The sequence below is a fragment of the Colias croceus genome, chromosome 13 (assembly GCF_905220415.1).
Source record: "Colias croceus chromosome 13, ilColCroc2.1".
Classification (NCBI taxonomy): domain Eukaryota; kingdom Metazoa; phylum Arthropoda; class Insecta; order Lepidoptera; family Pieridae; genus Colias; species Colias croceus.
The window spans coordinates 391026-409372 of NC_059549.1; the positions used below are offsets into that span (position 1 = coordinate 391026).

The 18347-nt window shown below is 35.2% G+C and overlaps 1 protein-coding gene and 1 long non-coding RNA gene across 4 annotated transcripts in view; both read left to right on the plus strand.

Annotated features, from left to right (window-relative positions):
* Positions 1–339: 339 nt before the first annotated feature.
* LOC123696956 (calmodulin) overlaps positions 340–18347 on the plus strand; it is a 30911-nt gene continuing 12903 nt past the window's right edge. Inside the window, exons 1-2 of one of the 3 annotated variants that reach the window (XM_045643353.1) lie at positions 340–622; positions 4742–4916. In XM_045643353.1, the coding sequence (XP_045499309.1) occupies positions 620–622; positions 4742–4916 (178 nt within the window). In that variant the 5' untranslated portion in view covers positions 340–619. Of the gene's footprint in view, positions 623–1311; positions 1333–3955; positions 4036–4741; positions 4917–18347 lie in introns of those variants that run through there. The other 2 variants (XM_045643354.1, XM_045643352.1) reach the window with 2 other exon arrangements.
* Positions 16401–18080, plus strand: LOC123696958. The gene is made up of 3 exons (XR_006752156.1): positions 16401–16591; positions 16848–17031; positions 17835–18080. It is a non-coding gene; the product is annotated as an uncharacterized LOC123696958 (long non-coding RNA).

Below are 18347 nucleotides of genomic sequence, written 5' to 3' on the forward strand. Positions count from 1 at the left end.
ATAATTGCATTGTGATGTCTAGAGGGGCGCGTATTACGCATTGACAAGGTAAGGGCACCGGCGACGGCGGGAAGCCTGCGCACTCCCGCCAGCTGATATCTCGTTAGTCGGGCGGCACTGCGGCGCGGCGGGTGAGGCGGGCCTGAACTGGGGCAGCGCGCCCGTTCGCGGTGCGGCGTGGCGCAGCGGCCGCGGCCGGCAGGCGGTAGCCGGTTCGCGCGCGCGCCGCAGTGACGCATTGCAGGTATGGGACGCCCAATCGGCGCGCGCCGCTAGCCGCTTCGTGCCACCGTGTCCGCCCAATATAAAACCGACTATCCTTCGCGGATCCGCTCTAATCTCTTACCGTGCGTCCCGAGACATGGACTTGCATGTACAAAACGCAACGATACGAAAAGTTGTCGTGAACGAATAAGAATCGGTACCGGTCATGACAGTGCGGCGATTCGATTGAACGATTACGAACGATTCGCGCGGCGCACGGTCGCGAGTTTCCCGGCGCGGCCGCTCGCGCGACTGAGGGCGGCAGTATTCGTTCAACCGTCGGTCTGTGTGGTCGCTTTGCGGCGTAGTCTGTGATTTTTTTAGTGTAGCTCCTGATAATCCAAGTTAATCGACTATGGTGAGTGTCCTTTCTTCAAAAAAAAGCCGGAAGTGTTTTCTAGGAAGCGTCCCGTACCTATTCCAGGGTATATTTCGGAGCTTCGGTTTATCGGTGTTTATAGTGATGACGGCCTCCATTATTATTGTGATGGCCGTTTTTTACCGCATTGCGGAATGAGTACATAGGCGAAGCTATGAAGAGGATATATTTGGGAACATTCGGATGCTGGTAAAGGGGACGAAGTGCAATTTGAGAACGAAATCCCATCGGCGACCGTTACGATAGCTCGAGAAACGTCCGTCGCCATAGTTTGTTAGGTGTTGCCGACAGCTAGATGACGTTTCATTGGATTTCAAGCTTATTTAACGGACTCTGTTTGAGGGCTCGATTGGTAACAGCTTTGGAAGGAACAATTTGAATCGTTTGTTGGTATTTGAGACGGTGTCGCGCCCCAGTGTCGCGGATCGATCGGCCGGGCGCACCTGTCAAACGCCCGTTGACTCATCATTCTCGCTTAGTTTTCATACGCAATTCAGCAAACTAGTTCCGTTAGCTTTCTTCGTTTAATGCTTAACTGTGTGACACATTCTAGTTAATATTGTAAGCAAACCACGTCCAACCCGACGGCACTTGAACCAGTCGCCGGTCTCATACCCACATAGCCATACGCAACTTGATTTCTCTAGTACCATTGGTTAAAACCAAGTTTACTTTCAACTAAGGCAATGGTGAGTAGTTTAAAAATGAAAAATGTAATAAAACAAACAAAATTTGTTGATTATGCTAATATTACAACTGATAATACAACTATTACTCAAAATGTTAATTCAAGTGACATAGAAACAATAATAATTGCCTGTAAAATTCTAAATATTACCTCAAGTGTGTTGAACTACTAAAAAATGTCTCCATAATCAAGTAATGATGAATGAAGCCTTATTAGGCACATAATTCAATTAGTGTTGGTGTCTTCATTTACCTGATAATATTATAAGCCCTAGTTTACCTTTTCTATGATAAACATTACTATGGAATACATAATCTTTATAAGTATCAGTTTTTAAGTAATACTTTAGCTTTTTGCTTATTTTTTATTTAATGTACATGCTACAGTTTTTGCCTTGTTTTCAGTAATCAATTTATGGTTTCTACAGGTATATGAATATGCTGTACAATTTTAATCTCATTTAGTTTTTAGTTCCTTTCTTTATTATGTAGGTAATTTCAATCTCAAGTTTAACAAATTTATATTATATTTTAAAATATAGAAACTTTATACTTTAATCTCAAAGTGTGTATCATTAACTTAAGCCGTCATAAGTCATAACTGGTTTTAGTTTATTACCTTGAAATTTTTAAATAATTTGACTGTTTTTTCATACTTAAGAAACATTAAATTTCATACTTGTGAATGGCTTTAGTGCGATGTTAATTTGTTTTATATTGTATTATCTGTGCACTTAATGGGGTAACTATTAGATATCTATGCATTATTTATTGTGCCGAGTGTCTGTAGTACTAACATAAATAATATATCTTATGTGTCACACATTTATGTATTATTCATGCCATTTCAAACTTTCAATGTTTGATTTACTGATAACATAACATGGAGTTAATGTTATTATTTCAGTTTTAATTGTATGTTTTAGTAAACAGCTTGAATTTCTGTATTTGGTATACAATATGTGTAATAATAATGCACATCTCAATGCGTATACCAATAGCTTCTGATTCCAATAAGAATTTGTTATTGTGCATTCTATATTTAGTTCAGGATACATCGCGCATTTTTGCAAGTGACTACTATCAAGCTAATTTTCCGTTTGTAGCTTTATTTTGATGAGACACCCAATAATTTCGTGTACGAAAGTCTCGATTGTGGTAGCTAACAGAGATAACAAGGATAAAAATTTTTGATTTGATGGTTCTCAAATATTTATTACTAACTGAATATTTTTTTTTTGTTCAATCTCAAGATAATTACCTAAATTATTCGAAAAAATATTTGTCCTACAAAATCTATGGTTTGTTCAAAGAGTCCCCCTTTCCAAAGTGTATCGATAACGAGGTTATCATAAATGATTACTAACAAGCTGATTTTTTTGTTTTCACTTAGTTAATGTTTATGTAATTCAACAGACATATTGTCCTACAAATTGCGTAATAAATATTTGAGAACCATCTAATCAAAAATTTTTATCCTTGTTATCTCTGTTAGCTACCACAATCGAGAGTTTCGTACACAAAATTATTCGGTGTCTCATCAAAATAAAGCTACAAACGGAAAATCAGCTTGATAGTAGTCACTTGCAAAATGGGCGATGTATCCTGAACTATTATAAATGTCTATGATCATTGATCTCTACAAAAATAAATTTATAGAAATTAAACTAAAAGTAGAGAGAAGTTTTTTAGATCTTTATACATCCAAATCTTATTACAAAAATATCAGAAATGTACTTCATAACTACTTAGTATTGACAATGGTTAAGCGATCATGTTAATACAGTTAAAAGTACCATTGAACAAGTATAAATTGACATAGAAGTAAAATATTAGCTAAAGATACAGTGTATTGAATATTGATACAGGGTGTGGTGTGTGCTGACCGCACATATCTGTAATGTTTGTAATCTTAAGTGCTTAATAGCCTGTTTCCAATTGATAATATTGATTTATATAAAGTCACTAATCGGATAAGTATACCAATATCATGTGTATTGTCTTACTTTTCTATATTTAGTTACCGTGGTGAGAAATTCACACTATATACAGACTTATTAAAAAAATGGATTGTTTTCTGAAATCGGGATTTTCAAGAACGGAAACATAAAGCTGATTTTCATTTTAATTCAGTCTTTATCAAATAAAATTTTAATATTGATAAATTTTTATAAGATTCATAAAATTGTAATCTCACTGATACCACTATCAAAATTACAGTTTAAAGCCATTATCAGTAAATTACTTGGTGCTTAAAATTATATTGAAGTTAGTGTAATCACGTTTAATAATAAAATTGACGACTACATTTGTAAAATTTCGGTTTATTGTATGATTTTCCTCCTAAAGCATCTTTTTACTATATTTTGTTAAAACACAAACATAAGATAAAATGTATGTTGTCTTTATAAAAATAAATATCTCATGTTATCATTCAAACAACTTATATTTTAAATAATAAAATAATTTCATGTGTAAAGCGCTATCGTATATGGTGATATATTTAATCATATCAAATATATGTGTAAAAATGATAATATTTATTATAATGCAGTAAATGATATCTACACATGTAGCCCGCAGTGTGACGTGTTTAATCAAACAGGAAAATTATCGTGTAATAATCTTATCTGTGTTGTGTTCAAGCTCATTATTCGTTCAGTCTTTGGCCATTTCTTACACAATTCACAATGGTTGTCACAGTGGTATGTAAATTGATTTTCATAAATAACAGAAAAGAATATAACAATTTACAAGATGAATTTGTAATTTATTCTTTTGTTTTCTTCCACAAATTGTTACAACATTGTATAGTTGATATGAAACCTTGTATGTAATTTTAAGTTGCTCATATGGTATTGTTTTTGATAGCATAAGATAGTTATCAGTGTAGATAACTCTGCAATATATTTGGAATATTAATGATTTATATCGAGTTTAGATTAGAGATCATATCATTGTTTTATAGACAATATTTCAAGGAAACATGAGTAAGAAATGACACAAGTTTTAATTAGTAACCTTCTGAAGGTTTTAGTGTGAGTAATCTGATTTCTTGGAAAATAATTCTTGTAAAATGAGTGCAAGATAATGTTTATAACTTATTGTACCTATGTACTATAACTTAGTGCATATTTTGGAATTCGTTTGTCGTAATTTTGTAAATCAGTAGTTATAGCCATAATTTGTGACTGATATCAGTCACAAATTATGGCTGTTCACTGATGTGAAATGCATAAATGAATATTATTTTGGGCTAAATTTAAAAACGTTAGTTAAACCTACTTTAGTTAATATGGATCTTACTATACGATCCAATATGCATGTTATTACTTACGAAAATGTTCACGCATTGAAAAATGTACAACAATAACTAATGTACCATCTATCAATTTCTATTTCCACTTGCAGGCGGATCAACTAACAGAGGAACAAATCGCAGAATTCAAGGAGGCGTTCTCACTGTTCGACAAGGATGGCGACGGCACCATCACAACCAAAGAGCTGGGCACCGTGATGAGGTCGTTAGGACAGAACCCCACGGAAGCGGAACTACAGGACATGATCAATGAGGTCGACGCGGACGGTAAGTGAGAATCCGTTTTCGTATCCATACTAGGCTAGCACGGTGTTCAAAATTCAAATAAACAGATAGCTAATACTAATAATATGATGCTTTAGGTCTTCATAGTATGATAGCCTGGTGTTCAAAATTCAAATAAACGGGTATGTAATGTAATGGTGATTGTGGTTTTCCATACAAGGTTAGTCACCAAACACCAGTTCGAAATTGAAATGAACTGATAACTTTGCATTGGATAATAATTGTCTGATTAAGTAAACGGATACGTAAGGGAAACATTTGGAGATACATTACGAAAGAAAAAACGACGGTGTACTAAGATTGGAATAACTGTCTAATCAGACCACGATATTGATAAAAATGGTATTACTTATTAGTAAAGGATAGGTTTAGTAGGGCAAAAGTAATGGTTATCAAAATCAAGGTAGTAAATGTCGAAAAAAAACTTGAAGTCATACTATTGAATTTTTATCTCTGGTTCTTGTAATGGCATGTCGTAGGTATATAATATAAGGAGGCATAGAAAGGTCTAAACTTGAAGCTATCCAAACGAACTTAGATTAGTGTGAACAATAACTGAATTTATACAGGGTTTGTTGCCTCGTATAATTAACCATTCCTTGCATAATTAATACCTTTTAGACGCCTCGGGGCTTAGACACAGTCATATTTTATCACAAAAGATAGATTAGCGTGTTGCCTCCATCAAATCCCACTAAAATTAAATCGTTTGTATTCATTATTAAGTGGTATCTTCAAGCTGTTTTGTTTTATGTTAATTTGGATACAATTTAAATTGACGCGTCTTTAGAATTTAGGACTAATAAGCAATTAATAAATAAAGATGAAATATTTACGATACAATTGAGTTTACTCTTAGCAGTAATAAATACGACTATGTAATTATCCTACACAAATCGCCTAGGTTTTGACTTGTTAACTATAATTAAAAACATGTATTCAACCCTTACTGATTGTGAAGTGCATGTAACGAATGCTGTCGCAAAAAATGTGCGTTTTCCTCATAAAAAAATCGTTTTAAACTGCATTTAGTACAACCAGCAGTTACCAGTTTACTTTCAAATTATGCTACAGTGTGACGGTCACTCCAACCTTGTTCTCGGGTTCAATATTGAAGTCCGTCAAGCCGTTATCGTTAATCGAAATGTTATCGCACATACCACGATAAGACTCGCCGGTATGATTGAATGGCTAGGTGGTAGGTATATGGTATAGATGTGCTTCTTTGTGGCCGTTGAATAAGTTTTTAGTATGTGAATTGAATAGCTATGTAGCCTGGAAGAAAAGAGCTGAAGCTCAATGTTTTAGCTGGTAACTGTAAATGAAAATTATGAAGAAATATGGCAAGCTTGAATAGTTTATAAAGAGAATAGAGATATGCTGTTCATTCATTAGTAGTATATTTGGATTGATAATCGTTACCTAAATAATATGTATGGATACAAATATGGTGTGGTAAAGGATTGCTCAATAGTCAATACTATTTACAACTGGGATAAAAATTGTTAACCTATTCTCGTAGTCAAATAAATTTCATCGTACGTCTTTGAGATCTTATACTGCGGAATACGAAACACGCAAGATGTTAATCTTGACGCATCTGCATAATAGAGACCCTTGGATCTGCAAATGGGGAGACTGGGATAAGTTATGCGAAGTTGCGGGTAGATTTACAACACAATTTGTGCGGCTCGAAGCCATACATCACTGCGTCTTAGCGGTAAAGTGAGGGGAGATGGGGTCAAGTGATATAGAGACGTATTGTGTGTCGTGTCGACCTCGGTCGCCCCTATCAACGGTCGATGGAAATGCCGATTGTTGAATATTTGGATCGTAAGGTTCTTCATCTTTCGATATGCGATCTTCTTGTGATAACTGATACGCGAACAGATTTAAGAAAAAGAAATAGTAGATGAAAAGAAATAATTTCAATAATCGTTTAAATTGTATTTATTATTTGATTATCGTCCGTATAACGCGTGCAAACTGTGAAACAATTGATATTTGTCTATTTTTGATACTGCGCTGGCAGTGTGTAACACTTGGGACGAATTTATCGCCCGTCTATATGTCTGCATTAACGTTAAACAAAAGAAATCACATGTTCTGCGAATACGTGTTGAGCATTTGGGATGCGTGATGAATGGCGGAAAGGTATGCTAGGATTGCGCCGCTGGCAGCGTTCCCTTCACCTACCCTTAGTTACGTAATGTCTATTTACTACACGCCATAACGTGAAGTCGTAAACTCTGGGTGAAACGCATCGTCACCCCGGCTCACTGGTGATAGCTGAACCTTAAAATTCGCTCCAACTATCATTTATAAACAAAAACGTCAGAACAAATTAAATATACGTAATATCACATGATATTTCGTGTACCCAAAACGCGGGCTTAACGCATACGCCTAAACAAATTGTGCAAAACAAACCGAATCGCGAAACAGTTATCGCTATGCAAATATTGTAATGAGTTTATTTTTTAGCGTTGTTATTAAATACTACCTTGTTAACAATTAAAACGACGTCCGCGTTTTATGCGCTGAATAAGTTATTTGTGAAATTGTCAACCTTTTGTTGTGCTATATTGTCATTAAAGTTCGTTATTTTAGTTTTTGTTTACAATGTAGGAGCGGCGCGTCTCGAGACGACCCTGATACGACGCCTTATCTCGTCAACTCGATACAATATTAATAGACGATTAATACGTATTTATAGCCGATACACACTCACCTGTCTGAAATCTTGGCGCATATTGTAATAAATTCATATTGGCTAATGTACACTTCCACGACGCCAAAAGATTGCGGATAAATCTCAAAGTTCGGACGCTGCGATATACATCGCTTATTGGTTTGCAAATATTTTAAACGAACGCTCTTTTGTGTTTATCCACCGCGAACATTTATCATATCGCCGGCTACTGTGGGAGGAACGTGCGATTAATAAAAAATTAATCCGCACACTTTGTAATGTTTAATTTTTAGATTCTCAAGTGTTTATATTTCCTAATGATTGTGTGTTAATTTAATGCGGGAAGTATCAGAATAGCACACATAGATTAGAATGGAGAAGAAACAAGGCAAACTACGCCAAGACGTGTTATTTATATTTTATTCGTACAAATTGGTACATTACGATAGGTTCACGATTAATGGGGAACTTCTTGCCACAATATGAACAACAAAGAATTTAGAATGTTAGACCTTTTCTTGCTTTACTCTATCTTTTAAAGCAAAGCACAATTTAAAACCGTTTCGTTTCACTGAAATCTAATATCTAGCCTAAAAAATTATAATAACACGACAGCTGCTGATTGTGTATCTATCAATAATATCAATATTTTGGCTACACTACAGCCTTGGGCGAGTTAATGAGAAATACTTGTGATCAGTGTGAGAACGCGCACATGGCGGGATCAGTTCAGATCCTTGTTTATTATTGTATTATTGCCCTACAGTGGGGCGTGAGAGCCAATTAACATAACAATTGCTATTTTATTCACCACGTAATACTATATGTTTGTTGTAACGCGGAACTGCGCGAGCGACGCTTGTCACTCATAATTGTGTGTGTTTGTACAACTGGGATGGTTTACATACGGGATGTAGGATTTTGCGTGATAATTATTTGTTGGTGGTCTGCTTCGCTTTTGGTCTGATGAAACGACTAAAACCATACGAAAATTGTTACGCAAGTCAGTCAAGTTAGTCATCCACATTTTTTCTTTTAAAAGAAGCAGTTCTATCTTACACTTATTAATAGTGTGGATATCACGACACTGGTAGTTACTAATGAAAAGATCAGAACGAATATAGGTAGTTAATACACAATATTTTTGTAGGTACCTACCTACCTACTCGAATCCCAAATTCTACATGGGTAGTGGATTCTGCTTCATAAGAAATATAAGAAATTTATTACAACAGAGCAGTCAATTTTGTACGGCAGATGAAAAAGATTTCGCGGAAGCTATAGAAAAATGCTCATAATAAAGCGTAATTGATGGCGTAGGTATACTGCTCAAACGCGATGTTTTTAAGGAATTTTAATTATCACAATGGAAATATGATGACGGCATTGCCTTGGTTGTGAGGTAATGTTTGTCCATGTACATCGTGTGGAATAACAATAGCTGCACATCCGTCGGCTCCGGCCTCAGATTAATTCGCCGGCCACAGGAAAGCGTTTCAGATAACTGGCAACCATGTTTTCCTGTTCGTATTATCCTGTTCAGATACGGAGCTTAAATCCAGAAATTTCCGAGCGCTACATGTTTTGTTCTGCCTAATGTCTAAAAGCCAGACTAATGTTATTATACCGTATCGTATTCACAAAAGTGGTTAATATAATCTGTTATGATGATCTCGTGATGTCTATTGCCCATTACTTGTTGCAAGTTTGTCAAAAATTATAAATATTGGCACTTTGCCACAGTTGATGGCCTGAAACAGTATAGGATTTGTTTTATCTGACTACAAGTGAAAACTAGTACGCAGAATCAGTAAAACATTATACAGAAAATTGGGATTAGTTAGTCTACTTAATTTCCTCTCCTAGTGAACATAAGAATCTTCACATAAAATAATGTTTGTGTATTGTTACAGTCCACGGCCATTATTAATTTCCGATCGTAAATGTTTATTTAGCCATAAGCAATTATCATACACTGGGCAAGTTTCCATTAAAATCGAATGTTTGAACGTCTGTGTACTATAATTGTTTTAATGTATCATGCATATGTTTGTATTGATTATTTTGTATGCCTCGGGTTGGTGATTAACCACGATAATTTAATAAAATATGATAAATATGCAATTTAAAATAATGTTTAGCTTGGCTATCCATCTTACTGTTAGCGATATTTCAAAAAGCACACGAATCACTTCGATTTATGGGCTAGGTAGCCTTGAGAGTTTTACGGGAATCCATTAAAAGAATATGTAACGTAACATTGAATGTACTTGTGTCGCTTTGCGAAACAGAAGATCGGTAAGAAATTTTATAAGAAATCAGTGTAAAAAGAGCTTGCTAAATTTGGTCGCTAAATAAATAGATTTGAATCTGATTTATTCCAAATCTAAGGCATATTCTTAAAATTCGCTACTTTTTTGTGCACGATCTCCGAATCTTAGAATCTATTGTCCAAACAAAAAATAAGGTCATTTTAAGCATAAACGCCGGAATAGACTTTAAGATCTTTGAACTTTGGTTTCTTTGTTGGAAATAAGTTTCATTCTTTCTCTTCAAACATACATGGTTTTATGGCATTCCGATTGCAATTTAATGTTGCAATTCGGGAATATCACTCGCAACCAAGTTGCGAAATGATGAGGCCAATGCTTGATACGAGGAAGTGCAGTGGCCCAGTTAACTGCGCATAAATTCCTCTCCTTAGTGCCTTTTTATCAGCCATAAAGCATTATCGCTAAAACGGTTCGATGCAACCGAATAAATTCCACTATAATAGAATATCGGAAGATAAATTTGCCGTTTCAGTTTACATTTTTCACCCACTAATGTTTAATATCGGTTGCCTCCACTCACCGTCTATAACAAATGGCCAGTTTAACCTCGTTCGTGAAAAATAGCCGAATTGTTTACTGTTGAATCGTAATTTTAATGGTGATGTCACAAGCGGCGATAAGAAGTCGTTCACTTGTCCGAGAGAGACGGCGCTCGACCGCCGCGCCGCTCTCCTCTAATGCTATTTGCGGAACAATGCTGCTTCCAAACGGAAAATCAGTTCTGGACCTATCGTCATTCGGAAAAAAACTTCTCATTAAATGTGCACCATCTTATGCGTTACATCGTACAATATCAGACGCTATAAAAAGTTAACTATCCAAGAATTGTTCGCCACATTTCGAACGGATGACCGCACACTTAGATCATCAACTATAATTAATTTATTCAGCTATAAATTTAAACTACGTGAAACTAAAAAAATCCCAAGAGACTATTGTATTTTATTAAATTAAAAGCATACGGTTGTTAAATTGAAGGTGAGGGGAGGGTGAAGCCTAACGATCAATACGCAGACAGACACGTGTCGCGTTCGATAGCAACGTCAACTGAATTCCCGCGGCATTACATACATGCTTGACATAGTTTTATTAAAAATCAATGTGCTGAACATCTGCCAGAAACCAATACAAATAAAAATTATAACAAAATAAATCGAAGAAAAAGATCAGAAAAGAGACTACAGAGAATATTCGTACCGTCGAGAACCGGACGAGCCGTCAATTATTAATTACGTTAAGATCGATTTGCGTCTCGCGCTCCGCTCGACCCCATTCGACCCCACAATAGCTCCATTTATTGATTTATCCACAGCCGGCTCGTACCACACTGTGGCACTGTAAATATCGATTCCCTCCAGCGCGCTTACGTTACGAGGTCAAGAGTACAAACTACAACATAATGACGATTGGCGTAATTGCAGTTGTCGGCAATTCTATTACTCTAATTGACAATATGGCCTCATCGGATCGTTGTGATTTATTGGTGCAGCTCTAGGGCGAGATGCACCATTTGTGTGCGGAATTACAATAAAAATAGGTTCTCCGCTATCGATCCACTCGGAACCGATCTTGGTCGTTATTAGAGCGTAATAATATATACCGTTTGCTCCATTATTTTCCATTTGTATTTTTATGTAGCATCGTCGATATGTCCCTTACGTATCAAACATCCCCAAAATCTCGAACAGCTAAATGATACAATGTAGACGAAAGTAGACTATGTATTAATAGAGACAGGCAATACATCAACGCTGACCTTTCTCAGCTCATTATTATGTAGTTCGCGCCATCACGCTGTCGTCGTTAGTCCTTTGCAGGCAATTTGTGTGGGACCATTTATTTTCCTCTCGTTTGTGGTTTTATTTGACCTGTGTCACCCTGTGTCACCAGATGCGGCTTATTTCCTTCCTAATAACCGTTTATCAAGCGCTAAGCGCTAACAATAGCTGGTTTATGTAATTTAGATGTACATTCGTCGCGCGAGGAATTTGTGATGGCTCTGGTTTATGTCTCGTAATTACAAGCGCTGTAAATGAGATAAAGTGCCGCTTTACTGACGACCACAAAATTGGCGGCGACTTGACGCGTTTACCCAATATCGATAAAATCTCTAGTGAATGGTTTATCTCTCATTGTCATCTACAATTGTTTTGGCGAATAGCAGCGACAAATCAAACTTGTTTAAGGAAAATCGATTGAAGAAGTTATAGGTGAAAAGTTGGGACGGCGCCAATCGTATCGACCCAGTGAGCATCTCCCGAAGAGCTAGTCTCGAGCGTTCAAATAGCTGACCCATTGTTGTCCTAATTGCTCGCTCATCGTGTGCCCTTTCTGATTCTGAATCACGGGCACATTTAGATCCTTTCTATTTCTGGTTTATCACATCTGATCATAGCGATGTACGTCCACAGGAATCATTACCGTATCACAAATACTATCTGTGTTTTTAGAAACATTCTGGCCACATTTTATTATTGAAGACTTCATGGTATCTGATTTATGTTGCGCTACTAAATAATGAAAACATTTTTTGATCCCAGTCTACGATAATTTAGAGCAGAAACTCGTTGTTTGGATGATAATCTAGATATTCATGCGTACGGCGAATACCGGTTCCGATAGTTTGACATAAATGTGTGCTGGCGCTCCATTTGGTCAGAAATGCGAGTGCCAAGCGCGGTGTTGACAACGCACTTATCTAATCGAGTGTTGTCTGCATCGGGCGCGGATTGCAAATGAATTTGCATATTGGGTTGGCGTGCGGCCAGCGGGCCTGTCGCGATAGCCGCGCGTGTGCCCACCACACCAATCGGCTACATTTTCTTTGGGTTTGCGTCTAGCTGATTCGCTTTTTATCATCCTGTTTTAATAATCTATATATGGGTGATTATACAAAAATGGGGTAACTTTTAAGGATATTTTGTTTACTATATTTTTTATATCAGATTATTACAAATTAGGGTGTATGTGATAGCTAATCTAATGAATATATTGTTCCAAATCGGGCCAGCCACTTTTTTAAGTAGATTGTGAGATATTTTAAATTTTCTGGATTTGGCCTCCAGGGGACTGACAAGGCTAACATAGTACTGATAAAAAACACAATTTTGTAATATTCTTAAAGAAATTCAATGAAAATTACTACAAATCTCTCAGTTTTAATAATGGCACATATCTTTTAAGTATTAAAATCACTTAGTTACATTTAAAAATGATAATTGATAATATATTGTGATACTGGGAAAAAACAATGTCTCAATTTTCAAAACAGCCTTCTGACATTTAACGCAACGTGAATATTCTTACTCTCTTACTTAACTTACTACTTTGACTTAGTTTTACTTAATATTTCAAGTAATTCACAAACAATAGAAACAAAAAAAACGGCCAAGTGCGAGTTGGACTCCTAACAAACCTATTTTTTATTATGTTTGTAACTTAAAATTTACACTTTTAGCAATTTTTCCTTTATATGTGTTATAAGACATTGCTTTTTACCATATTTTAAGACTGTATACACGGCAAGCATCCTGTGTATTTTTTTATTCCCTTGCGAATATTTAAATTTGTGGAAATTTGCAGTATTAACGGATGTAGGTATCTTTTAATTGCGTTGCGTTCTAAGTTTAATTTTTTTACAGCCCCAAGGGTTCTTAATGTTGAGTATTTAATATAAATTTCAAATTGATACCTCCACGCGCTTCAAAAAAACGTCTTACCAGACAAACGGACAACAAAGTGATACTATAAGTATAAGGGTTCTGTTTTTTCCTTTTGAGGTTCGGAGCCCTAAAAATCTAACATTATTTATGTTAAAAGTACTAATTTTCATAAAATGGTTCATGGTTTTTAACCAAAGGCTTGAATGAAAGTCTCATCTGAGTTTTCATAAGAGCCTTTTGACATTTTTATAATGTTATTAAAATAATTAACTTTTATGTTATTTTCAGGTAATTTTACTTCACAATATTATACGTTTACGTATTTATCTAATAAATACATATAACAAGCTATGCCCTGAAAGCATCAAAATCAATAATTAAAATAAAATAAGATCTTTTAAATAAGATTATTAGTAGTTTGTTTCAATTGCTCTTTTCTTTGCTACTCTTTTTTAAATGTTTCTTCCCTAGTCAAATTCAGTTTCTTTTAGCGTGGCGCATGATGTTTTAAACTGAAATATCAAATAGAAATGCTTATACCAATAGCAATCAAGATAAAAGTTCTCAAAAACGATAGAATCATCAGTACTATGGGGTCGCGTCAGTCCACTGGCGCGATATCTGACATAGGACTGATGCCAGCGGATTGATAAAAAGGGACTTAATATGAGATTATAATCACAAATTATGTTTTTTTGCCTTATTTATTATATCAACAAACTATATTTTTACAAATCATACTTAACCATGTATGAATGAAAATAAAAATCAGTTTAACAATAAAATAACGACTCACCATAGGACTGAAATGTTGACTGGCGCAGCATGAATTTAGAGGACAAACACAACCCTAGCGCTGGTACAGTTATGACGGCCATCAAAATATGGGATGCACAAGTAACTTCATTGCCATCATTAATATTTAGACAGGGATTTGACCTCGACTTGGTGATATTTAGCGAGAATTTCATATTTAAAAAACACACAACGGACTGACCAATAAAAACGATGACAAAGTTTATTTTTATTTTTTAAATAAAATGTTAAACATTTCGTTATGAAAGTTATACTATATAATACTATGTATATCAAAGATTGTCCTGAGTTAGTAAGTTTTCTCTAATCAATGATAATGTTTATAAAATAGTCACTTGATTGTTGGTTTTCGGAGTTGTGACATGCCAAAGTACTGATTATTTAAGTATTAATTTTGTTTTTTTATCAATTTGTATTTTAAATAAAGAAGTGAAAGTCAGTGACCAAATAAAGGACGCTTTATTGTTTTAAAATAGATTGTTATTTGATTAAAATATAATAAGACTTTGTATAAATTGGCTGGTGACATTGAGTTACCCCATTTTTGTATAATGACCCATATATAAAACTCAAAGGTGACTGATATAGTGATCTATCAACGCACAGCTCAAACCACTGGACGTATCGGGCTGAAATTTGGCATGCAGGTAGATGTCATAACGTAGGCGTCCCCTAAGAAAGGATTTTAGAAAATTCATCCCATAAAGGGGTAAAATAGGGGATGAAAACTTATACCATAGAAATTTATCTTTTCCACGCAAGCGAAGCTGCGGGCAACGGCTAGTGTGTGTATAAATTAATTGTTATGTATAGACTTATAGACGAGTAAAATACATTGCTGGTAATTGAAGGAATGGTGAAAAAGCAGCATCTTAGACGAGTAGGTTTTAAGCAGTAACTTCTTCAAATAGATATTTAATTTCTTTATCGATACCAGAAATTATTGTTGAATGATTAAAGTGTCTTGTCTTAGTTTTGTATACAAGTGTTCGGGCAGCCCTGCAGTGACTGCAAACAACGTATTTACTCTTACTCGACGCGCTGGCGTTGTGACAAAAGCAAGATCGGCGGCGCTCTAATTTATTTACATTTTTTCGGATTGTTTACTGATCGCTGTGTTGCTTTCAGGAACATTAAAGCTTTATTGCTTCTCTAAATATAGCGCTGGCTATCTTGAATTCACTTAGCTCTGCCCTACTGCCGGTTCTCTCGTATCGTTTCAAATTCAAATATTTAGTAATAGGTAGGACTGTTTAAACGCGATAAGTAACATAGCTTAGTGATTACAAACAAGTGCGAGCTGATAAATTACGCACTTTGCTAAGTATGCGGCCGTTGGAACCGTCGCAAAAACCTCCGGCAGTGACGTCATTTTGAGTCACGCGTCCTCGCTCGCTAAGGCTTCGTCTTCGATCGCCGCATTGTTATCGTATACTATCGCTGTACCAAGGCCAATAGATTATATGTAATTATTTAATGCAGATATCTATTAAGTACCTACAACGTGTTGCACGAAACGTACTCGCTATTTGTCATTATTAATTTCACATATTAAAACTGCGATAAAGTGCCTAAAATTACTAGCGAATGGAGTTTACCCGCCGCATAATCTGAACGTATCTTATCACCCTCTTATCGTTTTTTATCGAAGTTTAATTATTCGTATTTTCAGACTGACAAACAGCATTCGGTTTAATTTGACCATATCGCGCATTATTGCTGTTTGAAATCTGATTATTCTCAACCATTGCCGTAAAAATATGTGTTCCAATTTGGGTATTGTAGATGATCCTCAGAATAACGAATCCTATGGAACTGCCGTAATTGTTCAATTTGACGCGGAAATAATAATGATATACCCATCTCTTTCTCACAACAGTGGTTTTACCTTAGAAAAAGCATCTACACTCTTTTTATTAGCGCCCTCTTCATTGGCATCGATGTACCTTTGGTGCCACGGACGCCATCTTACTTTACGGTTTTGTTTACATGTGGGAAGATGTCATTGTGAAATTTTTACGATTTTCCAGTGTTTTTCGACCATATACGAGTGTATTAAGTATAATTGAAACTAATAATAGGTACCATGAAGTGTTCTATAGTAGGTTGTGGCCTATGCCAAAGCAAGAACAAGCCGAATCTAACCTTTCACCGGTAAGTGGCTAACATTTCGTTAAATTGTTGCATATAATAAAGTATTTTTATTATCAAGTGTATAGAAATCTTTTAATCATCTTAGTTATTATGAGCTGTAGAAACCCGCAATATTCTCATTATTTCTTTTGCATCGAAAACATAAACATGAGTGCTAGTGTCGAACATCATCGCATAAACACCTTATCGATAAATTATTAATTTGTTTATTAATTACGTACGAAGTTATATATTGTTGTATATTTTCTCGTTTTAGTTTACCAAGTAACGAATCACTGCGGCGGCGAAAGGCATGTTTGGAAAAGATTGGCATAGAAAATATCCGGCCAGGAAGTAAAAACATTAATGTGTGCTCATTGCACTTTTAAGAGAGCGCATTTAATAAGACTTTAAACATCGTTAGATTGAGAGATGATGCTATCCCAACAGTATTTGCAAAGGTAAATAATTCATCAATCTTTTTATTTAACAACTAGATGCTCCGCGCGGTTTCACCCTCGTGGTTCAAGTCCTGTTGGTCGTAGCATGGTGATATATGTATATCTTATAGCCTTCCTCGATGAATGAGCTATCTAACACTGAAAGAATTTTTCAAATCGGACCAGTAGTTCCCGAGATTAGCGTGTTCAAACAAACAAACAAACTCTTCAGCTTTATAGGTAATATTAGTACAGATTTTATTTAGCTCATCCTGTTTGTTTTTTTAGGTCCAAGGTAGTAATTGAAACTGTACCCCTTACTGTTGACCGATAAATCTCCAACATTATTAAGATCTTTTTCTATAGGTACTTTATATTGTAAAAAGGAAAGATTTGATTGTGTATGCACAAAAACTACTACCAGTACAAGTCCAATTTTTTATATTCTTTCGTTGTTGGAAAGCTATACTATCCATAAGTATAATACACTATGTTTGTACAATAAATCCTTTTAATAAAAAAAAAAATACTAAAAGTTTTACAATTTACCAAATATTGAGTCTATGTTTCTGTAACAATCTATCTATTATTACTTGGAACCATAATATCCAATGTTATAAGTAACATTTTAATCTCTTTCAGGCAGACCATCCATCTCAATTTGCATTAATTGACATGTCAAATATAATATGAAAATGCCTATATGAAATAATTGTTGTTTGAAATGTAGAATTTTTTATCAGCTTTAAAAAAAAGGAAACTTCAATAGATTCATGCGTATAATTATGAGAATATCATTAATTAAAATTTATTTAATTTTTTAGGCTTCAGCACTCGAAGAATTAAAAAAATTAGAAGAAAAAGTGGAGAAACAGAAAAAGAAAATTAAATGTTTAAATGAAGTTGAAAATTGAAAATTGAAACCTTTAAAAATATCATTATTGCATTGAAGGAGAAGAATTTAATAAATATGGAGACATCCATATTATTACAGCAATGTGCTGGATCTCATGATTTTTTACATAGGCACAGATTTTAAAGTATAAAGGATTGCCTTTGACAAAACAGTACTCAGAAGAAATTAGAAAGTTTGCTCTGACCCTCATTTTTATTCGCCAAAGGCTTACGACTACATCCGCAGAACGTATGAGTCCTGTCTACCGCATCCATGTACCCTTAGCAAGTGGTACCAAAATGTTAATGCTGGACCTGGACTTTGCAAAGAAGCCTTTTGTACCCTTGAAGCCCGCATCTGTGAATACTGTCGCATGTACCTAAACATATATAGTAACCATTATTACTTAAATAAATTATTTTATAAAAAAAAATGTGTTTGT